This window comes from Erythranthe guttata, chromosome 14 (assembly GCF_056151865.1).
Source record: "Erythranthe guttata isolate IM_541 chromosome 14, IM_541, whole genome shotgun sequence".
NCBI classification, from domain to species: Eukaryota; Viridiplantae; Streptophyta; class Magnoliopsida; order Lamiales; family Phrymaceae; genus Erythranthe; species Erythranthe guttata.
Window position 1 is genome coordinate 24,092,184 of NC_142546.1, and position 27,183 is coordinate 24,119,366.

Consider the following 27,183-nt stretch of genomic DNA (forward strand, 5'->3'; position numbering starts at 1 on the left):
GCTATTTACTTATTTTCGATTGTTAGATAACTTAGATATGCACCATTGACTTATGTTAGAACTTGGAACACATTTTATGAAGAACGTTTGCCATTCAAGTTTCAACTTTGTAAGGGTAAATTTGGGAGAAAAAAAAACGGTATTAAATTAAGTAATTGTGTTAAAATCGTAGTTTGAAAATAGGGGCTGGCTATTTGCAAGCGGAAAAATTCTAAGAGGAAGACCAACCTATATCAAATACCAAAATATTACCCTCCCAACTCATGTTATTGAAAGAGGACCTAAAAGCCAATTCCTCCTACACACAAGACCACAACCAGACGACACGGACTTCAAGCTCACCGGAATCGCCGAGAATTCGCCCACACACCGATGAAGCTTGTGTCGCCGCCTCCACCGCCGGAAAATAATCCCTCCGTCGGCACCGTAAAATATGTTATCCATAGCCGTCGAAAAAAGAAGTCCTCCATCGCCGCCGGAAAAGAAGTCCTCCATTGCCGCCTCACAAATGTCAATTTTTAATTCGACACTTAAGTGTTTAAGTGTCGAAATATTGCAGAAAATTCGAGTTATGTTTGTAGATCGAATTCAAAAATTTCGATATGTGCATGTTAAATTTCGACATCACAGGGAGGTGTCGAATTTAAGGGGAACAATCGAAATTTACGTGTCGAAATCGGAGGCGGAATTGCGGGTGTGGATGTAGCGGCGTTTTCCGGCATGGCAGCCGGAGGGAGGCTAGCAAATTAGGAAGAAGAGATTGAAGAAGAGGGAGAGGAAGCACCAAAGGTAAAGCGTGAAGTGAGCCTTGTGTCTTATTTTTTCTTTTCATAAGTAAGGGTATTACAGTATTTTCAAATAATAATATTTTTGGCATGATCAGTCAACTCTGAATCTGTAATAGATGTTGATCTTCTTTTTTTTGGTTTCCATTTTACTCTTGCTTCTAAAATTGTGTTTCAACGCTGCAAATCGTGGTTGTTTACAGAAAGGGGAAGTGCGGAGAGATTCTTCCGCGAAGTTTAAGTAATGTCTTCGAAAGAAGATGGCAAAGAGGAAGCACCACCTGTTACAGAATCCGCCGAGCGTCGAGGTAGAAAGAGGGATGAACTCTTTGTTAATATAATTGAGAAGATAAGTGTCACCTTCAGCTCTACCGTAAGTCATACTTTTCCTTTCATTCAATGACCTATGCTTTTTTTTTCAGTGCTTTCGAATTTTTGGATACAATAATTTATTTTTCCTTCTTCAATAGAGATTTTGTTTATTTGTTTTTTTTTCATTTAGTATGTTGCTCAAAAATTGAATTAAGCCAAGGTCAAACTGATGCTGAACAGGGTTGTGTATTGACTTCTGAAATTGATGGAACCATTCAAACGAAAAGTTATTTAACTGGAAATCAAGAAATTGCACTAGCTCTCAGCGATAAGCTATACATTGGAAAAGGCGGACTACCAAATAATGGTATGCTCATAAAGGCGATATTACGCTAACATCACTTATTTGCATGTCAATGTATAAAGTCTATATGAATACGATTCTTGAAAATTGTATGTCGTTTTTCTTGAACTCAAGTCTTTAATCTGTTTTTTTCGAGCAGACTATAGTGGTTCTTCACGGATGAGACCAGTTATTTTGGATGATTGCCATTTCCACGAATCTGTACGTATGGATCGTTTTGATGTTGATCGAATATTGAGTCTGGTCAGTAGTGCTTACTCTGTCAATGGTTGTTGTTCTTCTGGGATTCTTTTTTTTTTCACTCTTTAATATTATATTCTTGATCTGTCTTTTGTCAATTAGGTACCACCCGATGAAGAATTTGCTGTCATGAATTATCGCACTACCCAGGAATTCAAGCCTCCGTTTATTATTAACACCTTAATTGAAGAAGCGGGATCACTTGAGGTATATAGGGTTTTTTGACCACTTAGATATCTTTGGGGTGATTAATTTGAGAAAATCTGGTTATAGCTTAACGAGCTTCAGATGGTTACGTTGTATAAGATTATAACAAAACTATTAAGTTTAATTTTCTCTTTTCATCTTAGGCTGAAGTGATTTTGAAAATCCGTGCTGAGTTTCCTTCAATCATAACTGCCAACACAGTTTTAGTACAAATGCCGTTGCCAGCATGTACAACCAGGTGAATTTTCGGTTTAAAAAATACGATTTTGGCCAAATTTAATTATTTTCTCACTTTGTATCATGATTTCTGCTCTGCATATTTTGGTGGTTTAACGATTCATTTAGTTTCTTAATTTGCATATGAAATACCAAACTCTTCGAATTGTATTTCAGAGTCAATTTTGACTTGGAACGTGGAATAGTTGAGCAGAATGCCGATTTCAACGAATCACAGGGGAGACTCGAATGGAGTGTGGAGAAAGTATTGCTTTTTTTTTTTTTTCTTTTTTTATTTGGCGTATCGATTATTATAGTTACTTGTATCTTTGACAAAGTGCCTAATAACTGCCGGTGTTTAACAGATTGTCGGGGGGTCAGAGCATTCTCTACGTGCAAAGTTAAAATTTTCACAAGAGTTAGATGGTATGGTTATAGAGTTGCTTGATCATATAATTCATTTCTTAGTATTTTTGCCTGATGAATTATTATTCATGCTATTGATTGTTGCTTCGATAACACAGGAAATATCAGTAAAGAAGCCGGGCCCGTGAGTATGACCTTCACAATACCTAACTATAATCCTTCAAGGCTGGAGGTAAATAGTGTTGCATTCCGCCTTGTTATTCGCTATGGCTCCATTTATTTATATGTTAGTTTGATCTCAAAACGTGTTACCGTCGAGCGTGATTTATGAATTCAACTTTTGGAATTAATTGATAAAATAAAACGAAACGGTTTAAAGGCAAAATGAGATGTGATTACTACTCCCTATTTTCGGTGTCAACTAAATTTCCATTTTCTTTTTAATTTCCTGGAGATGTATACTATTTCATTCATTTTAAGGAAAATCTGGTTGCTATTGTTTTTTTACTTAAGGGCTTGTCTGAAAAATAAAGTTTTGTTTGATGTAGGTGAAGAGTGTATGGATAGCAAAGAAGACCGGAATTTCCAACCCGTATCGTTGGGTGAGATACGTCACTCAGGCTAATTCTTATGTTGCTCATGTATGATGATAGCGGTCGTGGTTTATATTTTCCCCGTATTTATATTCGTTTCCTTTTTATTTCTTCGATTTCTGTTGATATTTCTTGAGTTATTAGAATGCGAATATTATTATTACAAATGGAATACTGTAGAGGTTTTTGTATTACATTGTAGCATCTCTTAGAACTGTTTTCGACACTAGCAATAACGAAAACGATCTTGTTTGAAGTCTCGGAATCGAGCATCTTTTTACGTTTGCCATGGATTGATTCATCACAATTAGGTGAATGTTTTTTGAGAAAAAATAAAATAAAAATAAAAAATAAAAAGGAGATCGTGCACAACGTGACTAAAAAATGCTACACTAATATTCAATTCATCGCAATAAACTAAAATAAATAAATATATATGTTGATTTTTTAAAATAAATTTTAACCTTGTAACACAATGATCTCATTATTGTGGATTTTAATTTAATGAAATAACTTTGTCTCTCAAAAAAAAAAAAACAAAATCATTTAACTTTGAGCGATTTGAAAATTTTCCATTATGGACTTATTTATGCACTAAGATGGGTGAAGTTTTGTTTTATTAAAATATAGAGGTGTTATATATGAAAACATAACTTTTAGGGGGCCAAATTGCAAAATTTCGCCTTCAAAGACAATGAGAAATTTCTTCAATCAGTCGATCTAGAATTCAACAGAGCTCTCTTAATACAGGCGAGGTTTTGGTGGTAGCTGTTGATCATCGTCTTCATCGTATCAATGATCTCTCAATTCTTCGTGCTATCACAGAGAGGCGACAACATCGTTTTCCGAGACTGTACGCTCATTTCTCTCTCTCTCTCTCTCTCTCCTCGCACGCTGTGTAGATCATCTATCCCCAAATTACTGATGTTCTTGTTGAAATAGAAGAATTACGTGCATTGTTTCAGTATTGTGTTTGCTTTCGTTCGATTTTTCTTCTTCATCCTTTTTCTCTAATTCTTCAGTATTGTGTTGATTAGGACTTATTTCTCCTTACCTTCATTTCTTTCGCAATTTTTTTGGGGTTTTCGCTGATTGAGCTTACTGAAGGAAGACGATCTTAGTTATATGTTTCTTCCTGAAATTAATTGAGTTAATTCTCTTAATGGTTTGGAGATCTGTAACCTAAAGCTGGCATTAGTTCGACTTCCACTGTTGCTAGATATCTGATTGAGGAGATTTTACATTGGTATATATATTTTTGGTAGTTTCTGGGATTTGTTAGGAGATTTAAAGGACATGCATTGAAATTATCCTGGTATCGAGCTTTCGTATAAAACTATATATTCAATGTTTTTACTTTGGTTCCTCTAGAAATCACAGAGTTTCCTCTGTAAACGAAGATTAGGTCTCAAAATGATAGGTCAACTCAATAGAAATTTGGCAATCACAAAGTTTCCTTTAGATTGTTTTGTAATTTGTTATCCTTTTCTGATTGGTTTCCATTTAATTTTGCTTCCTTCGAAACTTTATTTCTTCCTGAGTGTAATGTTGCCTATGATGCAGATCGTAGTGATGTACAGAAAGGAAGTGCAGAGATATTTTTCCGCAAAGTGAAGTTCTGGAAGGAAGATGGCAAAGAGGAAGCTCCTCCTGTCTTTGTGGGTATTTCCTACCTTTTTATTCACCAACAGCAGCGAGCGATGTTAAATTTAACATCTCAGACCACATGATTAGCATGGATGTTTTGTTTCTTCATTTCTATGATGGTGTGCATTTGTAAGAAAAATGTTGTGAATTAAACTCGTATATTTCATAATTTGGCATTCTACTTTGTGAAGTGAATTGTTCTATCATTGGGAATTATTATTCCAATCCATTTATATTTTTTTCGCTACATTTTTTAATGACTTGCATTGTACTACATAACAAATGAGTCGAGCGCTGGGACTAACTTTATTTTCTTCCACATCATTTCGACAGAATCTAGATGGTGTAAACTACTTTCATGTGAAGGTGGTTGGCCTGCTTTTTGTTGCAACCACAAGGATCAACTTGTCCCCTTCCTTAGCTCTGGAACTTCTGCAGAGGATTGCACGCGTCATCAAAGATTATCTTGGTGTTCTTAACGAAGAATCCTTACGAAAAAATTTTGTACTTGTGTATGAGCTGCTTGATGAAGTCATAGTAAGTATTATTGAATAAGTGCTTGTTGCATTTCCCTCAACCATAGCATGTTCACCTTTTTTACTTTGTATCCTTGTACATTGTTCTTTATTTGATGGATTGGTATTTAACGGCTATCTTTCTTTGAACTTTTGCTTGTTAGAATTAACATTCAAGTAATATGTCAATCATAAACAGCCTAGAAGGCAATGCCCCATTATTAAAATTAAATCTAGTCCGATTTTTGTTGTAGAATAACATCCCATATAATGTTTTTTAGGACATTTGATGATTTTTCTCTGGTGACAACTTGTGCATTCACACTATCCTGGCTGTAATTTTTTTGGTGGTTTATGTGCCCATGTGTGTTGTTCTGTTTGCAGGATTTTGGCTATGTTCAAACGACATCGACTGAAGTTTTGAAGTCTTATATATTCAATGAACCAATTGTGGTTGATGCTGCACGTTTGCCTCCCCTTGGTCCGGCATCCTTGTTCATGGTATTAAGTTATTATGCTTTGGTATATAGTTTAAGCTGGCTGATTATGAATGTGATATCCTGATGCCAGCAATTTTTTATTTCGTGCAGCAAGGAACCAAACGAATGCCTGGGACCGCAGTTACAAAATCTGTTGTGGCAAATGAACCAGGGGGGAGAAAGAGGGAGGAAATCTTTGTTGATATAATTGAGAAAATAAGTGTCACCTTTAGCTCTAGTGTAAGTGAAGTTTCAGTTCGTTGTATTACTTGTTCTAATTATTCTTGTTCTAATTCTTCATTCACTTTATTTGAGAAACTGTGAGTGCAGAGACCTTGTCAGACCCATAAGCAATTTTTATGTTCCGATATATTTCATTGATTTTTTCTTTATATGTTAGTTATTCATATGATGTTTTAATTCAAAAATTTGCTGCAGACAATATGCCTTATGTTGTGCCTGAAGTTGGATATGATAATTCATTGCATAAGATAATTTATTTATCACCTGAGGGAATTTTATTTACATTCCTCCATCTTCAGGACTTGTAGGAAAATGTATATGGAGTCAAATATAGTTACTTTTTGTTATAAAAAGTTAAGCTGCTAGCCTATCAGGACAGAGGAAACAGCATAGGTCTAACATTGTGCTTCTTAATCTTTCTACGCCTAACTCTATGTTACATGATTTCATATATCTGATCTTGAGTGTTTTTTATTTTAATTTATTACTTTGCTGAAAGATTGAATTAAACCGAGGTCAAACTGATGCTGAACAGGGATATGTATTGACTTCCGAAATTGATGGAACCATTCAAATGAAGAGTTATCTAACTGGAAACCCAGAGATCAAATTAGCTCTCAATGATGATCTATACGTCGGGAGAGGCGGGGTACCAAATTATGGTATTCTCATGATTACACTATTCTGCACAGCAAAATTGTTTATTGTTTCTATTAATAACAATATTTTTTTGCGGGTCGATGTATAACATGTATCTAAATTTGATACATGAAATTTTTTAGGAGATCATGTTTCTTAAACTTGTGGCTAGCAACCTGTATGAGTTTGTGAAAGTCTATTTCAAAGCAAAATCTGATTTCTCTGCAGGCGGCTACAGTGGTTCTTCAGGGTCAGGAGCAGTTATTTTGGACGATTGCAATTTTCATGAATCTGTACATATGGACAATTTTGAGGTTGATAAAACATTGAGTCTGGTCAGTACTGCCCCATGGTTTACAAACTTCCTATACATTGTTCGATTTTCTTTTCCTCTTAAAATGTTCTATCTTCATCTATCTTTTGTCAATTAGGTACCACCAGACGGCGAATTTCCTGTCATGAATTATCGTATTACCCAGGAATTCAAGCCCCCCTTTACTGTTAACACCTTAATTGAAGAAGCGGGATCCCTCAAGGTATATAAGGTTTTTTTTTTTTTATCATTAGATGTTTTTGTGATGTAAAAGTCATTAATTGGAGAGAACCGATTTTGGGCTTAATGGGCTTCAGATCGTTGTATTTCCAGAATGAGAAGCTATAATATGTTTCCAGGATTCTTGCCTCCACTCTCATTTTTAGTGTCAGCACCTGATGTTTTCTTTTCTCTTTCCATCCTAGGCTGAAGTGATTTTGAAAATCCGTGCCGAGTTTCCTTCAAACATCACTGCCAATACAGTTTTAGTAGAAATGCCATTGCCAGCATGTACAACCAGGTGAATCTCATTTTCAACATTATGATTTTGCCAGATTTAATTATTTTCTCACTTGTATAATGATTGCTGCTCTGCATACTTTAGTGCTGCATTGTTACCATTTAGATCCTATTATGATTTTTCCCAAATAGCTAGCTTAAAAGCTTTGTACCCCAGGATGTTCCGAGAAATGAGTAACATTTGTCTTTTGCTGATTCATATAGTTTCTCTCTTTATTTGTGTGCGAAATAACAAATTCCCCCCATTATATTTCAGAGTCAATTTTGACTTGGAACGTGGAGTAGTTGGGCAGAATGCTGATTTCAAAGAATCACAGAAGAGACTCGAGTGGAGTGTGAAGAAGGTAATGCTACTGCACACTGTTGAATAAATAGTCAATGAGTTCAGCTCCAGTTTTTTTATTACTATTATTATTCGTATCTTTGTATTAAAGCAATTGCTCATGTTTCACAGATGGTGGGGGGATCAGAACACACTCTACGTGCAAAGTTAAATTTTTCACAGGAGTTGCATGGTATGATTATAGAGTCGAAAATTTCATGTCAGATTTCGTCACTCTATGATGTTATCTCATTATATTAACTGGGAATTATTTCCCTTCATGTTATTATTGCTTGATCACACAGGAAATATCACTAAAGAAGCTGGACCCGTCAGTATGACCTTCACAATACCTATGTATAATCCTTCAAGGCTGGAGGTAAATATGTTATTGTTATACTTCCTTTATTCCAAATGATTGCATGGGATGCATACTCTCCACTTTCTGTGCTACTTATCTTTACGATTGCTTAACGCTATGAAAAATGTGGCACAAGAACAGTGTTGAATCCTCAAAACTTGTCAAACTGAGTGTGATTTATGAATTCAACTTTCGCAATTAATGAGTATATATAACTCTTAGCACACGAGGGGCCGAATTTACAAATAATAGATGTAACCGAACGAGCCCTTAATGTATTAAGTACTGAACTGTTAAGCATTTTAACGAAAATCTGGTTTGTGTCGATGCAGGTGAAGTATTTACAGATTGCGAAGAAGTCCAAAACTTCCAACCCGTATCGTTGGGTGAGATACGTCACTCAGGCTAATTCTTATGTTGCTCGCATGTGACAGCTGTCATGGTTTTTCCCCGTTGTTTATATTCATTTCCTTTTTATGCTTCGATTTCTATTGCCGTTTAGTGTAATGTTTCTTGAGTTATATCTCGTTAGATTAATGCTTGCAATACGTCTTTCTTTTTCGATCGGGGCTTTCTCAATGACGGAAGCTGGATGCCTTATAGCATGTACAATTTGCATTACTCGGACTTGCTCAATTTGCATGTACTATCTGCACTATTTGGACTTTCTCAATTTGCATGTACAATTTACAATAACCTTCAGAACATGATATTGAGGTCACATTAGTTTATTCAAGAGTTTTGAGTGCCTAAGAGAGAATCTTTGTTTCACTATTGATGCATCTTTTAAGATATTTAAGTTTTGCTTGGGTGTATGCATTCACAAATAATGGATTTGTGGAAGTGCATTGTCCCACATACATGAATTGTCGTTTTGTATTCACAAACAAGGGAAATGTAGGTCAGTTACGGCACTCCATTTGTTTCGTATGTACTATTAACTGTTGTTTTTTGTTAACTTTTTGTGATTGATCATTTATTCGATTTTACTACGCCCTTCTTCCCATTTTATTTGTTGTTTAGGATATTTTTCCCCTTTTTTTTTTTTGTGAGTTCGGAATTTCAATGAAATATTTATTTTACTTTTCTCAATCTTGCCCTTACCACTCTTAATTTATTAAGAGAGTCTTAATCGCGAAACAATTAGTGAGAAGGGGGTTTTTAGTCATTTTATTACGGTTTTTTTTTTCAGAATTTATGCACATTTATTAGTTTTTTCTTTAAATACGTGTGCACTAGCCGGAAAACCGAATAAAATGGGAAGAATGGAGTATTATTTCGTTTATTTTCCTCAACCCCTCGAGAAGTAAATGATAATAAATGTCAGAACGAGTAAATTTAAGTGATTTCACAAGTATTGAGTTATAGTTTTGATAATTAGGTAGGAAGGTAGACGTAATTAATTAATCCCTCCTAACAAAATCTAACACCAGAAGAAAAGTATGACCAACGCCTTTTGACATTTCATTCTAATAATGTCAATAATTCAGACGTAACGCCCCTATTAAATGATTATCCAAAATATGCTGCGCTCTCTTTATTATTTTATTTTTCTTTCCGTATGTTAGACTTTTTTTTGTTTGCATTCATTGAATAAATAGTTTGGACCAACAAATCTTATCCATTGCCAACATTTATGTGGTCACTGCATATGATATTGAGTTAGAAGTCCTTGCATTTGGTGTGCAATGAAACTACAATATGGTCTTCACCAAATAAGGCAAGTGTATTTATTAATGATCAAAATATATCAAAATATTCAAGAATTTAAACACACTCGCCATGCAACTTTTTTATTTTTTTTCTTATGGTTTCAAAATTTTAGGCACATGGATATTAAGAAAGTCACATGCCAAAATAATTGTCGTTTTAGAATTCTAAGTACTCTTGTTTATATTCTAACAAAAATAACCGTCCCACTGAGATAAGACTTATTTACACTATTAAAAAAAAGCCTCATTTTTTCCATAATTATATTCGTCCTCAGTAATTTGTAAATTTCTTACCCTAACAAACTTTTGTAAGGAGGTGGATATAGGAAATTTACAAATCACATGAAAATTTAATTTTTCAAAAAAGAGGAATTTTTTCGTAAATAGTTAATTTAGAAAAGTGGTTTTAATTCACCCAAAAAATTATGAAAAGATATATTTTAGGGAAACATTAGAAGGAAAACTGTTTATTTATTTATTTATTTATATAGCTTCAATATTAATTAAAGGGGAAAATATGGGTGGGATAGTGCAGGACAACTCTAGTCAAATAAAGTGGGCGATGCCAAGTTGCCAAAGACATACAAACGTCGACGCGGGCCTGATACATAGAGAGATGACTTTTTGGAAAGGAATTAAAGAATGGTATTTAAGGTAAATTATATTTTTGCCCCTCCATTAAACGCATTCTAACTTTTTCACCCCAGCCCAACTATACAAAAACGCGTTTGATGAGACATGATAATACGTCCGTAAAGAAATGGGGGAAGTGTTGAAATATATGTATAGTTGAGGGGGTAAAATGTTAATGACCGCCATGGAAATTAGAGGTAATGATGATAGTAGAGAAGGGCCCGTGACCTAAAAAAGGAAAAGAAGACGAGATTTCATCATAATATATATCGATGGGCGGCATTGTGTCTATTCCTCAATCCCACTTGGTCTGCTCAGCTGCTTTTAAAGTGACACCACTCGGATCTCTTTTTATATTTTCTTTTTTTATATTTCGTTTTCCTAAAGGAAAAAAGGTAATTAGGAGTGTTTGAGAAAATTCAAGTTTTACTGCTTTTGGATTTTGACCAAAGAAGTACTACATTTTTTTTATTTTTTTTTTGTTTTAGTAAATTCAAGTTAATTAAGGGAGGTAGGGGACTCCAACCCTAGACTAACCAAAATACTTGTATACTATATTTTAGTATAGAGGTTAAACTAATTGACTTCGAGTATGATGGGCTCGAGCTCAAGTAAATTCTGATGAGTTTGAGCTAGCTCGAGTGTTCTTTTCTAACTAAGGCTCATGGGTTGTCTAATTGGCTTTAGCAAAAAATATAAAAGTAAAAATTTGGAATTTCAACATTTTTTTAGCAAATAGCATATGTTATAGCATACGCATTTTGCTTAAATTCGTTGAAATTTTAAAAAGCAATAATAATATGTTTCAACACTCATATAAGTTGTATAGAAGATGTTTACTTATAGTCAAGCAATAGTTTATGATCTAAAAAAGAAATAGTTTATGATCTAAAAGAACATTCACTAATTGTTTAGTAGTGAAGCAAAATAAGAAAATCGTATACTATTGCGCACACACTTTTTACTAAAAAATCGATGAATCTCTCAATTTTATTTTTTAATACCCAATTAGTATCGAAGATGATTATTGTGAGCGGCGAGGTGATGGTGGTTGGAAGAAGGATGCGTTGTAGGATTTGTCACGTTTATTAGGAGAAAATGGCATGAAAGTTTGTTGCTACCAAAGAAAATATAGTATTTTTTCTTAAAATATAATTTAGTATTTGAACTCGAACTCGAGCTCGTCAGAATAGATCTGAAGTGCAAACTCACTTAATCAACTGGACTTGGGCTCTAGCTCGGCTCATTACACCCCTACCGCCACCCAATAACTGCGGCTCCTACACCAACCCCCTTCTTTCTATTCCCGCTATATTTTTCCTTATATTTTTATGTATTGATATATAAATCGTAACAAATATTAAAAAAGAAAATTAATTAGGGGAGAAATTAAAATAAAGAAAAAGAAATAAAAAGGATAATTGTCGTTACCTGAAAAAGTCATGTCTACCCTTGCACCCCCAATCCACTCTGAAATTCTCCAGACGTCTGCTTCTCTCTCTCTCTCCCACTTGCTATATTTTATCTTTGTATCCATCCATTATCCATCTCTCTCTTCTCTCTCCTCTCTCTCTCTCATCTGCATAAACAAACATATATTAGAATCATTCTTATTTCTACTGCTAAAAAATAATTAAAGAAAATGAAAAGGGAATACGGTGGTGAAGATAAACGTCTCCACCACTCTAATACCGCCGCCGCCGCCATGTTCTCCCACCACCACCAAAGCCACAACAGTTTCCACCTTCATTCACAACCCTCGCCCCCACATCTCCACCACACCGCCGCCGGCCCTGAATGCCCACCTACCTCCGAGGAAGCCGACAGCCACAGCCACAGCCCTTCCTACAACCACTCCTCCGCCGCCAAAAGGAAGGCCTACGACGACGACGCTTTTCCTCCACCAAGCGACGGCGGCGCCACCATCGAAGTCGTCCGCCGCCCACGCGGCCGTCCGCCGGGATCTAAGAACAAAGCCAAACCCCCGGTCATCATCACTCGTGACTCGTCGGAACCCTCCATGAGCCCCTACGTACTCGAGCTCCCCCCCGGCGTCGACGTCATCGAATCGACGGCGAGCTTCTGCCGGAAGCGAAACATGGGCCTCTCCGTGCTCAACGGCAACGGCGTCGTTGCGAACGTCACCATAAAGCAGCCGTCCACCACCCCCGGCGCCACAGTCACCTTCCACGGCCGCTTCGATATTCTATCGATCTCCGCCACTATCCTACCCGCCGGCGCCCTGCCGGTCGGAAACGGTTCGTTCACAATTTCCCTGGCAGGTCCGCAGGGGCAGGTGGTCGGCGGTCACGTGGTTGGGCCTCTGATCTCCGCGGGAACCATATACCTAATCGCCGCCAGCTTCAATCGCCCCTCATTCGACAGGCTGCAGCTCGCGGTAGATCACGCGGACGCGGCGGCCATAGAAGGCGGCCAAAACCACCACCGCGACTCTCCAAAAGCGGTTTCCGGCGGAGACAGCGGCGGCACTCCTATTTACAGCTACCAGCCTTCCGATGTAATATGGGCGCCCACCGCCAGACAGCCACCGCCATCACAACCACCGTACTGATCCAATTGTTCACGCAATGCCGGTGACGATTTAGTCGAATGTTTGTGTCAAATTATTTGCCCTAGTTTTTCCCTCTTTTTCTTATGCCGATCGATACTGTTTGCTATGGGTGGTTCACTTTATATTTTATTTTTGTTAATGACTACTAGTTTAGCAATTTGTCACCTGTTTATTACTCTAATTAATTAATTAATTTAGTTCAGCTAATTAAGAATATAAACAAAGGTTTCTGAATGCTAATCTGAACTTACCAACCCTCATTAGGACCTCATTAGGAGAGTTGGTACCTAGCCCTAGCCTTTACAAATAGTAGGGTAACGGTCTAGGGTTCGAGTCCCCCCACCCCTACTTCCCCTTGTAATGGACTTGAATTACTCAAAAAAAAAAAAAAAAAAATGCTAATCTGAACTTCATTCTAACTACTATTAAATCCCATATTTTATTAATATTATTTGTTTATTATTTACATTAAATATAATATATATTATCCACATGCATTATTATATGCATAGTCTATGCCTGCATTAAGTGTGTCACTATTTGATATATTTTGTATTTATCTTTAGCATGCTAAGAAATAAGAAATATATTTCTAATTATTATTCAGTTCATCTGTCAACAAAAAATAATTGTTTTTTCCTTTTTTTTTTGAAAAGTATTAATAATTTATTTATTTATTTAATAGAAAAGTCTTGGTTTAAAAAAGCATTCCATTCCTCCACTGCTTTCGCTGTCATTCCAATTTCTTCTTCAGCTTTTATTTCGTCGCTTCTACTGCTCGCAAAAAAACAATTTATATATATATATATAAATTTTCTCCATAATAATAATAATAATAATAAAATAATAAATGAAAAAGAAAAAGATGTGTACTCTGGTGCTGATATGATTTAATGTCAGAGTAAAATCTTTATCAGATGTCCTTTTCCTTGTTTCTGTCATTTACCCAAACGCTACTCTACCCAACTGTTTTACCAAGATTCTCTTTTTTATTTCTTTTTATTTTCTATTTTAAATATTGTTTCAAAATAACATTAAAGCCAAAGTATAATCTAAATTCTTCAATGTCCAACGTTTGCCAAAAAAAGAAAAATCATATAAAAAAGTTGGTGTAGGGTTTATAAGCAGATAGATGGATGGATAAAAAGGGTGGATAATAATAAATAATTATAAATAATAATAATAGAGGTTTTGCATTGAAAGACGTGGCTGGGGATTAATGCAGAAGCAGCAGCAAGAGCAGAAAAGTGCTTTTTGGTGTGATAATTTCTTTTGCTCTCTGTCCAATGTATTATTACTATTGTGTCACTCAAAACCCTTGTCGATTTCACACTCTTTTACTTCTCTCTCTCATGTTCTTCATTTTCCTTTTCACTTATTCGTCCCATAAATATGATATATATATATATATATATAATATATATATAATATATATATATATATCATTAGAAAAAGATACTAAATGACAGTTTTGCCCCTTCTATGTAATGATGTACTAGCAACTACTAACCGAGGCTGGTTTAGTCTTTTGCTTTTATCCTGACGATTACTACCTTACCCAAATTTATGGAGCCCACTTTAGACATTTCCAAATACAGTTAAACCTCTATAAATTAATACAGTTGGGACCATCAAAATTTCATTAATTTAGCGAAATATTAACTTATCGATAAATTAATAATTATTAATTTATACATTAATTAATAATTTATTAATTTATGAAATTATTTTTGTTATTATTTTCAATAAACAATTTTTTTTAATTTTTTTACGTATATATTATTCATTGTACCATTCGTTCAATGCACTATAGAGCCCGTTTCACGAACGGAAGCTCTTAAAGAAGCAATGGTATTGAACAATTTCATGTTGAGTTATGCGAAAGCTATACCAGAAGTTCTAATAACTATGTTAAGAAAAGTGAGGCACAAGATTGATGGTAATGTTAACTTTAACAAGAAACAAACGGCAATAAAATTATATTTTATTAAACCTTTATAGATCTATAAAATATGTATTGTATCATGTAATTTAAGAATTATTTTTATGAATTATTAATTTATATATTATATGGGGCTTCTTAAAATTTTCGAATGTGTATTATCTTATAAATTTAGCGAATTATTAATTTAGCACGTTGTCCCGAAGTAGGGACTGGAAAAAATTATTATTTAAGCGAGATTATTAATTTATCGATTATTAATTTATCGAGGTTCTACTGTAGATACAGATGCCCATGCACTCAAGTTGAATGTGTAAAATATATATATATAATATATACACACACGTGTACGATTGAATATTACCCAATAACTATGATTGGGTATAGTGCAGTATAAAACCCTAATATAAATTCAGTATTTCCAATATAACATGTATTAAATACGAAATAGTGCCCAAATAGCTGGCATATCATAAGATAACAAACTTCAGCAGCTAAAGAAACACCTGACAGTTTCAGACACCCGGGGGGATCCATAATATGTAAATAATTATATAAAAAAATTCAGTTAGATTAAAATAATAATTACATAACATTACATATATGTGCATATAATATATATATATATATATATATATATATATATATATATATATATAAACCTATACATCTGTATAAAGGGGAAAAAAAAGAGTTGACAAAATTGAGGGATCATTTTCAACATGAGCAAGGCCATATAACACCAAATTTTACTCACCCCCTAGCCCCATCTCCTCAATCCCATTCTTCCCCACCTATTTAGAAATAAAAAAATTAAAAAATATATATAAATTACCAAAGTTCAATCCTCTCTCTCTCTCTCTCTCTCTCTCTCTCTCTCTCTCTTGCATATTCTCAAATGTACATATTTTTTTCAGACTTTTATTATTGATTCCTAATCTATTGGATTAGTTGTCCCTACAACTAACTACCTCTACAAGCCCTAACCGTCACCTTATTCGAGCTGCACAAAATAGGCGAAACCCTTTCTTTACAATTACCCGTTTCCCGAAAACGATCCCCATCCATATTCGAACTTACATTGAAAGCAGAGCAAAAGCCACTTCTCTCGGAGTAATGGCCCAGCTCAGCAAGCCGCGAGCGCCTCATGCACAGAGGTGACGAAGAAGAAGATGACTGTGACGGTGACGAGTCCGAATCCGAGGCGCCCCTCCATTGTCTGCTCCAGCAGTTGATCGTTTGGTCAACGCCCAAACTTTGATCCAACGATATTTCGTCGTTTGTGCTTACAGATCCCCTATTGCTGCTCTCTGTGCTGTTAGATTCGGACTCAGAGAAAAAAGAGGAAGAAGTAGAAGAGCATTCGCTCGAACTTTCTTCTAAATTCCTCCTCCTGGTATAATTATTCACCGTGTTGTTGTTCTTGATATCCCGGAAAAAGTCAACGTTAGGAGTCAAATTGTCTAATGAAACGGGTTGATGGGGGGTTCTGAATATAGTATTTGGTTTTATAGGATCGTGGCATGCGATTGACTCTCGTATTGGTTTTGGTGCGCGTGGCGAGCACCTAGTATAGAAATTCCATTAATGTTGAGGATTGATTTTTATGGATGAAAACAGTTTCGAGTTTAAAAGAAGAATGTAGATTTCTGAGGAATCTTTACCTTGCATAGAAAAGCATATACGCGTCTTTGGACAGAACCTTTTCGACCTCAACCGGTTGCACCTATGACCATGATAAACAACAAAAAAAAACATGAGATCGAGTGATTGAGTGGCAACAAAAAATAGAGCAGAAAAAAGAAACATACCACACTGTCATCAGCTTTGAACCACCTCCCCTGATTGTTCTTTATGTAACACACGTAATGACCGGAAAATGTGGCGTTCGAAACATCCAAGTGAACCAGCACCCCATAAAGCTGGTAAATCGGGGATTTGTCACTTGTTCTACTCATGAACGTAGCTAAATTCAGAATCTCCGGAAACTTCACTGGTTTGTTCAGCTTCCCAAATTTTCCCGACTGTGAGCACAAACACAACGTAAGAAAGTAATTATAGTAAAGACACCAAAACAATGTTCTGAAATTTACATTCACCGAAAAGTGGTTACCTGAAATCTTTTAAGTGCAATGGTGAGTACATTAGGAGCCTCCAATACCGTCAGCTTCTTTTTGGCCTTCTCGTATGAGTTACATCTACCAAAATGATATATTTCTATCATATTTCATTTGAAGATATTTCTACATTGCCCTACTATATTCCACCTTTATGCAATAATTATAACAGAAAACAAACCTGCCGCAGTGGTACTTATTTTCACCATCTAAAACCTCGGAGTGAGTGAACTGACGTAGGGCATCTTCAAGAGTTCCTATCTGTCCTCCAATCTCAATGGTGAGATCCATTATTTTTTCGTGCTGCTTGGATTTTCCCCCACATCTCATACATTTAATCTGCAATGTGAATTCACAAGTCACAAGAAAAAGAAATTAGGAACTCGTCTAATTTAGCTCCCCAACTCCATAGTTCAGATACATATTTTCAAATAACCTTTGACTGGAGGTAGCCCCCAAAGGTGAGCCCCATGAGGGTTGTTTCTTCATCCAAAGAGCCTGGCGCATTAACTCCAGCTTCCTTCAAGCAAATATTTTGCATGGCATCGATTGCGTATCTGTAGATTTAGCATAATGTCAGACGTATTTTGAAGACTGATAAACTGTAGAACCTTAAACCATGCATTCAGTTGGGCAGATATCAAGTACGCCAACGTGAACTCACCTCAGAAATTCATGAGCATCTTCTTCCCTACCATTACCCAGATGACTTGCAACATTCTGCATCCGGGACATTATCCGGGCTGGTGACAAAGGATAATTGGTTTCCATGGCCTTCTCAACTAGTGCCTCAAATTCACAGGTGAAGCACCATTCTTTTCTTCGACCTGATGTTTTAGAAAGATGCAAATAGAAGAGGTAAGGATCCAAACAATATAATAATCTAAAAAACAATTAACCACCATTCCAAAAGATTATACAAGCAGGTACATTGACATGATTATTACACCAAATATGCTTACAAGATTTCGCATGTAGTCCTTGGAGAAAATAGGCTGTGAGGGGCGGAGTAAATGCCAAACACTGGAGCACAGCATTCGCGTAACAGCTGCAGGATATTTAAATTAAAAAAATGTTTGTGAGCATTAACAAATTTAGACACAACCCGTTCAGATAAAAATTCATTTCAAAATATTTCCCCTTAAGTTAAATAAGATACAAAAACATCCAGGGAAAAAAAAGAGAAAAAAAAATTGTTGAGTTTTACCTGTTCCCACAATTTAAAAGTCCAAAGGGGCATAATTCAACCTCGTTCCAGTGGTAAAGCTTTACAAAAACGTCATATGGAAACGAACCCTGTAAAACAAGACCTGGTTAGCAGTTCTCGTTTTCTATGATATATGAGTAAAAAAAATGAAGCTTCAAAGAGACCTCATATCTTCCCATTTTCCCACTTCCAGCGCCTAAAGAACCATGCCTAATAAAGTTAGACGCTCTCCGCTGATCCACAACTCTCGCTGAAGCACTTCGCGCATAGAGACCGTTTCCCAAAGAGCAAGAAGCATCGCCTTGCAAACGCTCGTTTTTCACAGACTCCACATCAAGAACAGAAGGTTTACTTATGTAGGCGCTAGAAGAGAAACGGGCTTCAGAAGATAGTAGTCCTGAAGAATCATTTTGTTGACGCTTCAAAGTATCTAAACTACCATTTTTTCGACCAATTTCACGGTCCAAATGTTTAGGTGCCAATGATTGTGGTCCTCTGGGCTTCAAACCATCTTCACTCACTTCTGATACTGCAATTGACTCCTTGAGAGCCGGTGCAGCTGGAGAAGGATAATCGACCAGGACTTTACTCTTGTCAGGACGCAACATTTCAACATGGCCATTAATCCTGTCTGAGGATGGACGAAGTGATGAACGAGAATTCAGCATGCTGACATCATCCTCATGAACTTGATTGATTTTGGATCTAACGGGTTCAATTTTTCCACCCCAAAAATCAAATGAGGGCGAAGAAGGTTCAGAAAGTAGATGTTCTTCCGAGCCATTGTCATTGCAGCCGGATGAAGTTGAAGATTCAGACTTCTCATCTATATCGATACAATCAGACTTCAGCTGATTTGAGACACTGACAGCAGGCATACCATGTCCAGGACTGGTCACAGTAGGTTGTTCTGATAAGAGAGGCTTAATGGACTCCACATTCATAGTACTCTGTGCATCAAATTTATTACCATCTTTTAAGTTATTCAAAGCAACAGATGTGTCCTTTGAAATGGCGGATGGCGAAGATTCATCAGGAAGCAACTGTACCCGTGCCTTCACATTTATATCAGCTTTTTTCAGATCATGACTAGCTTCAGCTTCAGTTTCAGTGTCATTATTCTCATCAAGCACATGAGAAACTTTATCTGAAACCACGTCTTCTCGAGAAGACAATTCAACTGGTTTGGTAGAATCCATTACTTCAACCTCAATAACATTTTGACTGCTTTGGATCTCATTTTGCTTAAATTCTTCATGATCGGACTGGGCTCCTGCATCACCATTCTGATTACTGCTAAACGAGTGGCACTCATCCTTGTGACCTTGTCGCCAATGGAATATTTGACATCTTCTGGAGCTGCAGCATTTTGATATGTATATAAAACGGAACATGTGCCATCAAAAGACCACAATCATTGCATATACATGGTAGTATTTTAATGTCATTAAGCAAGTAATTAAACACTGTTTGTTAGAACGCCCCCTACTTTTCCCTTTCCTTTTATCTTCGTCAAAATGAAAGGAGTTTTGCCAAGGTGCCTATTTAGGCTCCTACTTATAAAATCATAATTAAGAAAAAGATACTTGGAAACATATTTTTTAGATTGTGGGAGAAGAAGAACCAAACTATTATCGGAGAACGATTAGATAAGCAATAAATTGGTGAAAGAAGGCAAGGTCACCTCCAAATTTTGTTCTTATACAAGAGTTCAAGCCTCGGAACAGGATAACTAGCAGGTTGATTTGAACCATGGCATTATCATTCAAGTGTCGAACATAACACATAGCAAGATAATATAAATGACAAAAGATGTTGAATCCAATTTAACAAGTTCTGGGTAATAATTTTATTTAACTATGTTATTCAGGAAATCGTTTGATTGTGAGGATTCGACATTTTTTCTCATTTAAAATCTTGTTTCGGAACAAATTTTTAGTGCAGTTAAGAAATTGAGTTTCGTGTTTACTTCAACACCCTCAACGACTTAGCGTCGGTGATGTGACATCATCATATGAAACCGGAGGATATCTATGGGATAAAAAGTCATTTCAAATAATTAATATTTAGCACCATCTCTCAAAGGAAAACTATAATTAATTAGTGAAAAAAGGAAACATTATTTAATTCTAAACAATTAGATTTTGTCTTGGTCCACAGTAAGAATACAGAACAAGAATCATTTGAGCTAGAAATTTTATAATTGATAAGAATTTGTAATGGCTCTAAATGCCATGGTATGGCGGTATAGCCTACGGTTGTTAATTTTTTGGTCCTTAGTCAACATTTATTATTTCAAGCAGTTGAATTTCACTTTAAGATTACCATCTAAAAGAGAGAATTCGTAATGAAAAGGTTTCATGAAATTACCAAAATCACTAGAACAACATAAAAAATTACTATACATAGTTCAAACACGTTTTTTTGACTTCACATCGACCAAATATACAGTTACTAAATTATATTATGTCCACTAAACTATTGCAGAAACTGCAGAAATAGTTGAGTTATTCCACAACCCATTTTCAATTATGAAGGCGTTCCATCTTAAACATGAGAATATGGATTACGCTTTAATGAAGCATGCATAAGTTCACATTTTGGACAAGAGCTCAAGTATTCCTAATTCCTCCTTGCAACTTTGATTTCTAAATTTCCAGGGTATTTATCAAGGGGGTAGAGCTAGTGAAATGTACGGAACAAACAAAACAAAAAAGGAACACGATAAATGTAGGACGTCGCATTTAACTTCCAATTCTAACGATAGCGCACTATCCCAAATTAAGAGATATAGTTATACTTTTCTTAACATTGATTACCCTATTCGGAGAAGTTCATTAACTGTTTTAACATCACTCTCTTTTGTTCGTAATTTTTTACTTTTTCAACATTTTTACGATATTATGCAATCCAATCATTAGCTGAAAAGTAAAAGACAGCTTAGCTTAGTTCATAAGCTGTTGCACTAATTTCAGGCAGATTTCTTGTGCTACTTACCAGGGTATCGAAATTACAATTTCACTCATTTATTATTTTTTATGTGGAATTTCTATAAAAAAAAGATGCACCCATAATCAACCCTACAAATTAAAGATAAATATTTGCAAGTCTATAAAAAATTAAATAAAAATTCCAAAATAGGGGTTAGGGTTGATCAAAGATCTTACCAGTAACGAACGGCTTTACACTGCTTGCAACGAGTTGTGGTTGGGCTAAAACACACCTCGCACTGGTACTGCAATTGCCGTACCGGAGGTGATCCTGGCCCTACAATTGGTTCCTCCGCCACAATTGGCTGAGCCGGCAGGGGGGAGCCGTAGCTTCTATAGACAGCGGCAGCTTCACGCTCAACCCTAGCTGCCTCCTCCGACGCAAAAGCCATGAGCCTCCTGACCTCGTCCCTCCGGGCAGCGGCGCGCCGCAATTTCCGGCGGACGAAGAGCCATCCAAGCACCACCGCTACCAAACTGCACAACAATCCTAGATCCCCTCTTAAAAGCATTTACACAACAACGGCAGCGGATCAAATAGCAACCGGAAAACCCCAATTCTTCAAAATTCATAGATTAATTTCGCCCCTGAAACCTAGTCACGATACGAGCTAACTCTAACCCTATCAAAGGAGAAAAAATCAGCTTTCTAATAAAGCAAATGGAAAACCCCCCATCATCAAATTATTCAAGCAGATCGCGTTAAAAAAAACAAACGTGAGAGAAAACCGTACGCAAATCGCCGAATCTCAATTTCGGAAAATTAATTGCGTCGCTTACGAAAACGCTCGAGAAGAAAAAGATTCTAAAATTCTGACCGAAGGATTTTTGAGATCGAGATTTCAGGGCTACTTGCGTACGAATAGACAGAGAAAGATTGTCCAAGAGGAAAGTAAAAACAAGAAAAGGAGAGAGAGAAAAAGTGTTGAACGTGAATTTTTTTACTGGACTGTAGTTTTCCCAACGGTTCTCTCTCTCTCTCTCTCTCTCTCTCCTTTTACAATAAATAATAATAATAATAATAATAATAATAATAATAATAATAATAATAATAATAATAATAATAATAATAATAATAATAATAATAATAATAATAATAATAATAATAATAATAATAATAATAATAATAATAATAATAATAATAATAATAATAAATTAATAATAACAAGTACAGATATACATTCCTTCCCCAAAAGCTACGAAACCTATTTAATTTTACGTAATATATGTATAAATCTAAGTATATATGTAAACATTACAAGATTGAGATTGTGTTAAATTATTATTATTGTTGTATTGATTTAATTGATTAACGATTTAATCGCGTGGATCAAAATTAATTACTTAAACTATGTTATTAGTTTGTACAAGATACGACTTATTAATTACTTTAATTTTTTTTAATTATGTCAATATAATGAAAATTTCGGCAGCACGTAGAACCTCAAATAAAAGTATAAAACTATATTTTTGTATTTTTAAATTATTAAAAACAATTGAAGACTGTTATCAATTATGACTGGTATAACTGTTGAAAATATTTTAGGGTAAATTACACACACCCCCCTGAGGTATGCTTAAATAACTGTAAGGTCCCTGTGGTATCGATAATTACACTTAGCCCCCTGAAACGTAGTCAGAAACTCTAATGGGATAATGAATTGGATACGTTATTCCGATAGGGTTCTAACAGACTATTGGTTTCAGAAAGTGGTGAAGACAACAAAAAGCTATGGGGTGACATGGCTCCCCGAACATTCCCGAACATTTCTTAAATCACCCATAGCTCTTTGTTGTCTCCACCACTTTCTGAAACCAGTAGTCCGTTAGAACCCTATCGGAATAACGTATCCAATTCATTATCCCATTAGAGTTTCTGACTACGTTTCAGGGGGCTAAGTGTAATTATCGATACCACAGGGACCTTACAGTTATTTAAGCATACCTCAGGGGTGTGTGTGTAATTTACCCAATATTTTATAGGAATGGTCTATTTATATTAAAAAAGAAAATGGGCTGAACCTTGTTCGATTTAAAATAAAAATTGATTTCAGGCTATATAAAATATGGGCCGGGCCATGCACTAGCTAGTTAAGATATACTAAATTAAAGAAAATGAGAAATATAAACCATAGGCCCGTTTGACTAAATTTACTTTAAACAACAGATAAGCTCATCTGATAAGTTATTTTAAGATCACTGGTAAGTTGTTACGTTTTAATTTTAGAATATATAGATTTTAAAGGGTTGATTGTATTATATAAATTAACGGTTTGATTATATATGTTTTTTTTTATAATAACTCATGAATTAATTGCTCAATAAATATGTCAACACTTTGTATAAAGATGGACCGACAAGCTTACACGACGACATACTTGTAAATAACCAATTACGTAAAATATGAAACGTCACCAATAATATATATGTATTTTGGTGATTTTCAAATTTCAAGTAGATAATGAATAATATATTTGGAATAAATTACAAGTGCATTTATGCGTATAAGTTTGGGTCGTATGTAGATGCAGTGAGCTTGGTGCAATTCTTGAAAAGTGGGAGCTCGTTATCGTAATCTATTTCTTGGAAAAAGTCTCTACCGTAAAACCAATCGCCAACGGCTTGTGCAATAGTCTGCACAATAAGTAAAATGAATAAATTATTATTAATTTTAAATAAAATAATGCGTGTGAGTAAATATTACCTTATTTGCCAGTACATACGACGAATCCCAACCCGAGCTTTCGTACGTGTGACCATGACGTAAGCAAGAGTGAACAAACATTCCTACGGATGTAGTATCACTTATTTCTTGCAATGTTTGTCTAACGGCTATGCCATAATCTGAAATTAAAATATAAATTTATAAAAAAAATAAAAAATTGTGAAAAATATTATATTATTTATTTATTTATATTGGTACCTTTCATGACTTGTAGCTGAGAAGGGGTGCAAAGTTCTAAATGCTCAGTGCAATTTTTCCAAGCGGACCCATTTGAGAAGTAGTGAGACCCTAACTGAAAAAAATTAAATCCGAATTATAAAAAAATTAAAATGCATTAATGCATTACTTATATATATATTTTTTAATTATTATTAAATAAAAATTAATTGTACCTGATATTGATCAAAAGCTGTTTCGATTAAAAAGAGTGGCGTTTTGATATCTCCGATAAAATTCTCGGGGAAAAGGCACTGCAAATATATTACGTGTAATAAAAGTTTATTATTCATTAATAAAAAATAAAAGTAAAAATAAATTAAGTTATTTAATATTTTCTCACCAAGCTCGAGTTCATTCTTGACGTGCATGACGAAGGCAAAGAATCGATGGGTATTCCCTGCATTAAAATATATATTACAAAAATTAAAATTACATTTATCAAATAAATAAATAAAATATTCCATGTTTGTGGGAATATTTTTTTTTTATTTAATTTTTAATGTATATTCATATACCTGATATGCAGCTACTTTGGCAAATAAATTAGCTCTTTTGTCGGCTCCAGGAAGATGTACCCTGTTACAAATTTATTCACACAAAATATTATAAATCATATGTTTTAATTGAAAAAAAAAGGTAAATTAATATAAAAGTCTTACGCGTGGACAAAAACACCGGAATCGGAAATGCACTTTACTCTCTTAGCATTCGGTAGAAGTTCGCTGAACCCGTCGCAATGAAAGAGGGCGCCCAATGCACCGGCTGAGCCTCCGGCGAGTATGGCCTGCAAAATTCCGATTGAATTTTTAATCGCATACTATTTTACATTATTACAAGAATTTCGTCTAGTACTTTAGTTTACCAACACTTGTATATAAATATACATAAATCGAGTAATCATCGCGTAAAGTTATAGCCGTACATTTTCAGCGTTCGCCATTCCTTTAGCTAAAAGATCCTCCATAATGGCATTAAAAATCCTTGCACCCCTACGATTAATTCCGGTTTCCTAAAGAAAAAAAATCGGGAATTAATTGAAAAAATAAATTAATTATATATATATATATATAAAAAAGATTATATTATGAGATAGACTTACTGATTGAATATTGTCTCCCATAAACGAAGAGCTATCACAATAAGCAACATAGACTCTGTTCCAGTTATAGAAATCTGGAATTCAAAAAACGAATTAAATTTCGTGGTACAATTATTGATGCAGGATGAACAACACTTGTATAGTTTAATTATAATTAAATCTGATTTATTTTATTTATTTATTTAATTATTTACCTGGATTTTCGGTTTGGTTTTGGCTTTTGATCTGTCCGAAGTCATGGGTACCGTTCATATATTTGGAGCTGCCTAGGTTGTTTTTTAATCTAGTGGCACAAAAATCATCTGAGGCACACCATCCACCCCCCTAATATTTAAACCTCATAATTAATTTATAAATAAATAATTAATTAAAAAATTAATGTAAATTTAATTAATATTTATAATAATTTATAAATTAAACCTCCAAATCAAGCACCCAATTATTGACTCCATCTCCAAATCCCTTTACATAATAGTAAGCTGGTGGGCTCCCATCCAAACAAACTGCATAGTATAAAATATTGCAATTAAATTAAGATTAATGTGAATATAAATATTCGATTAACATCATAAATAAATTAATTAAAAAAAAATTAAATAAAAACAAACCTGCTCCTTTTGCTACTGCACTTCCAAGTATTGTGATGCTAATATTGTTGTAGTCAGCAGTTAAATGAGCACTTATATTAGTACTCATTGAAATGACTAAACAAATAATTAGCTTTAACCGGTGATCAAACATGGCCGGAATGTTTTTCGCCATTCTTCACATGAAATAAAATAGATAATTAATTAATAAGTATTTATTTGTGATTTTTTAATTAATAATAATAATAATAATAATAATAATAATAATATCCATAAATGTTGGACAGTAATAAAACAATTATATATATATTAATTAGCATATTGATTTTAGGTAATAATGTGAAAGTGAAGTTTATGAGTAATAAATATCCTTATATGAGGTGTGATGTGAAGAAGAGAACACACATCACACGTAAATTAATTGGCGGAGCCAACATGGGGTTATGGGGGCATGCTCCCCTAATATTTTTCAAATATTTATTATTTATATATAAATATATAATTTTTTTGTATGATTGTGTTAACGGTAATCTCATAGTGTTTCTTTTACGGCATTCGGTTACTGCACATTTAAAATTTTGGTTCCGCTGTTGACTATGAACTTATGCAACTGTAATGGAAATAGAAAACTTACCTTTAGAACCACGTTTGATCACTTGTTAAAGGATTTATTTATGTAAGTATACAATTACTTATTTTGCTTTGGGTTTTTTTTCTTCTGATTTTGTTCATTATATATAGTACAATGTTCCTCTATATAAAGCGATGTCAATCATTCATTTTTCAATGATGCACAATTATTTTTGAACTTATATGATCTATATTCTACCACGTGTCTCGTTCTCATTTAAAGTCCATAAATATTGTTAGGGTAAATAGCACTTAATTCATCTGTGGTGTAAACTTTGTATACATGAACAATTTGTATTTTATTATAGGCACATAACTCTTTGGTACTTTAAAAAAAAAAATCTTCCTACTGAGTATGATTATTTACCAAGTGAAATACCATAGGGTAGTTATGTGTGCTTATATTAAAATTAGAAGGGAATCATGTGCATAAAGTTCAAACTACAGGGGGTCATGTACATAAAACTTAAACTACATGGGGTTAAGTGTTATTTTTAAAATGGCTAATTGGGCCTGCATTTGGTCGGGTCATATGGGCCGGGCTAGCCAAGGGTAACCCTTATTGTTATTTATAAATTGTCAATTGGGCCTATATTTGGTCGTAATATATAGTCATATGGGCCGGGCTA

At 34.8% G+C, this 27,183-nt stretch overlaps 5 protein-coding genes across 5 annotated transcripts; 3 read left to right on the forward strand and 2 right to left on the reverse strand.

The window, feature by feature from the left end:
* Positions 1–263: 263 nt before the first annotated feature.
* LOC105959339 (AP-4 complex subunit mu) lies at positions 264–3,348 on the forward strand. Its single transcript, XM_012983423.2, has 10 exons — positions 264–789; positions 989–1,158; positions 1,338–1,464; positions 1,601–1,704; positions 1,804–1,908; positions 2,052–2,146; positions 2,302–2,389; positions 2,490–2,550; positions 2,649–2,722; positions 3,039–3,348. The coding sequence occupies exons 2-10, from the start codon at positions 1,030–1,032 to the stop codon at positions 3,135–3,137; spliced, it is 882 nt and encodes a 293-aa protein (XP_012838877.1). The 5' UTR covers positions 264–789; positions 989–1,029; the 3' UTR covers positions 3,138–3,348.
* A 312-nt stretch (positions 3,349–3,660) lies between these two features.
* LOC105959338 (AP-4 complex subunit mu) lies at positions 3,661–8,857 on the forward strand. The gene is made up of 13 exons (XM_012983422.2): positions 3,661–3,936; positions 4,647–4,741; positions 5,064–5,267; positions 5,630–5,746; positions 5,836–5,964; positions 6,503–6,629; positions 6,835–6,941; positions 7,038–7,142; positions 7,345–7,439; positions 7,695–7,782; positions 7,893–7,953; positions 8,066–8,139; positions 8,454–8,857. The coding sequence occupies exons 1-13, from the start codon at positions 3,879–3,881 to the stop codon at positions 8,550–8,552; spliced, it is 1,359 nt and encodes a 452-aa protein (XP_012838876.1). The 5' UTR covers positions 3,661–3,878; the 3' UTR covers positions 8,553–8,857.
* A 3,062-nt stretch (positions 8,858–11,919) lies between these two features.
* Positions 11,920–13,195, forward strand: LOC105959341 (AT-hook motif nuclear-localized protein 28). Its single transcript, XM_012983424.2, has one exon. The coding sequence runs from the start codon at positions 12,109–12,111 to the stop codon at positions 13,036–13,038; it is 930 nt and encodes a 309-aa protein (XP_012838878.2). The 5' UTR covers positions 11,920–12,108; the 3' UTR covers positions 13,039–13,195.
* Positions 13,196–15,674: 2,479 nt separating this feature from the next.
* UBP16 (ubiquitin-specific protease 16) lies at positions 15,675–22,295 on the reverse strand. Its single transcript, XM_012983425.2, has 11 exons — positions 21,472–22,295; positions 18,469–19,663; positions 18,305–18,393; positions 18,060–18,145; positions 17,762–17,924; positions 17,534–17,654; positions 17,279–17,436; positions 17,094–17,178; positions 16,792–17,004; positions 16,645–16,706; positions 15,675–16,547 (listed from the first exon to the last, which is right to left on the reverse strand). Exons 1-11 carry the CDS (start codon positions 21,804–21,806, stop codon positions 15,944–15,946), a joined length of 3,111 nt encoding a protein of 1,036 aa, XP_012838879.2. The 5' UTR covers positions 21,807–22,295; the 3' UTR covers positions 15,675–15,943.
* Positions 22,296–23,604: 1,309 nt separating this feature from the next.
* Positions 23,605–26,688, reverse strand: LOC105959343 (pectin acetylesterase 7). Its single transcript, XM_012983426.2, has 13 exons — positions 26,559–26,688; positions 25,946–26,100; positions 25,758–25,840; positions 25,532–25,661; positions 25,338–25,411; positions 25,161–25,247; positions 24,898–25,022; positions 24,754–24,814; positions 24,579–24,635; positions 24,412–24,489; positions 24,218–24,311; positions 23,999–24,138; positions 23,605–23,928 (listed from the first exon to the last, which is right to left on the reverse strand). The coding sequence occupies exons 2-13, from the start codon at positions 26,097–26,099 to the stop codon at positions 23,791–23,793; spliced, it is 1,221 nt and encodes a 406-aa protein (XP_012838880.2). The 5' UTR covers position 26,100; positions 26,559–26,688; the 3' UTR covers positions 23,605–23,790.
* Positions 26,689–27,183: the final 495 nt, after the last annotated feature.

What these genes read in the sequence shown, in the direction of transcription:
- LOC105959339 (XM_012983423.2), top strand. Translation starts at nt 1,030, where the DNA reads ATGTCTTCGAAAGAAGATGGCAAAGAGGAAGCACCACCTGTTACAGAA. An exon ending in TCGAATGGAGTGTGGAGAAA is followed by an intron (nt 2,390 to 2,489) that starts GTATTGCTTTTT and finishes GGTGTTTAACAG; the next exon opens with ATTGTCGGGGGGTCAGAGCA. An exon ending in ATTTTCACAAGAGTTAGATG is followed by an intron (nt 2,551 to 2,648) that starts GTATGGTTATAG and finishes TCGATAACACAG; the next exon opens with GAAATATCAGTAAAGAAGCC.
- LOC105959338 (XM_012983422.2), top strand. Translation starts at nt 3,879, where the DNA reads ATGATCTCTCAATTCTTCGTGCTATCACAGAGAGGCGACAACATCGTT. An exon ending in TTGATAAAACATTGAGTCTG is followed by an intron (nt 6,942 to 7,037) that starts GTCAGTACTGCC and finishes TTTGTCAATTAG; the next exon opens with GTACCACCAGACGGCGAATT. An exon ending in ATAATCCTTCAAGGCTGGAG is followed by an intron (nt 8,140 to 8,453) that starts GTAAATATGTTA and finishes GTGTCGATGCAG; the next exon opens with GTGAAGTATTTACAGATTGC.
- LOC105959341 (XM_012983424.2), top strand. Translation starts at nt 12,109, where the DNA reads ATGAAAAGGGAATACGGTGGTGAAGATAAACGTCTCCACCACTCTAAT.
- UBP16 (XM_012983425.2), bottom strand. Translation starts at nt 21,806, where the DNA reads ATGCTTTTAAGAGGGGATCTAGGATTGTTGTGCAGTTTGGTAGCGGTG. An exon ending in AATAAGTACCACTGCGGCAG is followed by an intron (nt 17,179 to 17,278) that starts GTTTGTTTTCTG and finishes TCATTTTGGTAG; the next exon opens with ATGTAACTCATACGAGAAGG. An exon ending in TCAAAGCTGATGACAGTGTG is followed by an intron (nt 16,707 to 16,791) that starts GTATGTTTCTTT and finishes TCATGGTCATAG; the next exon opens with GTGCAACCGGTTGAGGTCGA.
- LOC105959343 (XM_012983426.2), bottom strand. Translation starts at nt 26,099, where the DNA reads ATGGCGAAAAACATTCCGGCCATGTTTGATCACCGGTTAAAGCTAATT. An exon ending in ATTGGGTGCTTGATTTGGAG is followed by an intron (nt 25,662 to 25,757) that starts GTTTAATTTATA and finishes TTTAAATATTAG; the next exon opens with GGGGGTGGATGGTGTGCCTC. An exon ending in CCAAAGTAGCTGCATATCAG is followed by an intron (nt 24,636 to 24,753) that starts GTATATGAATAT and finishes ATTTTAATGCAG; the next exon opens with GGAATACCCATCGATTCTTT.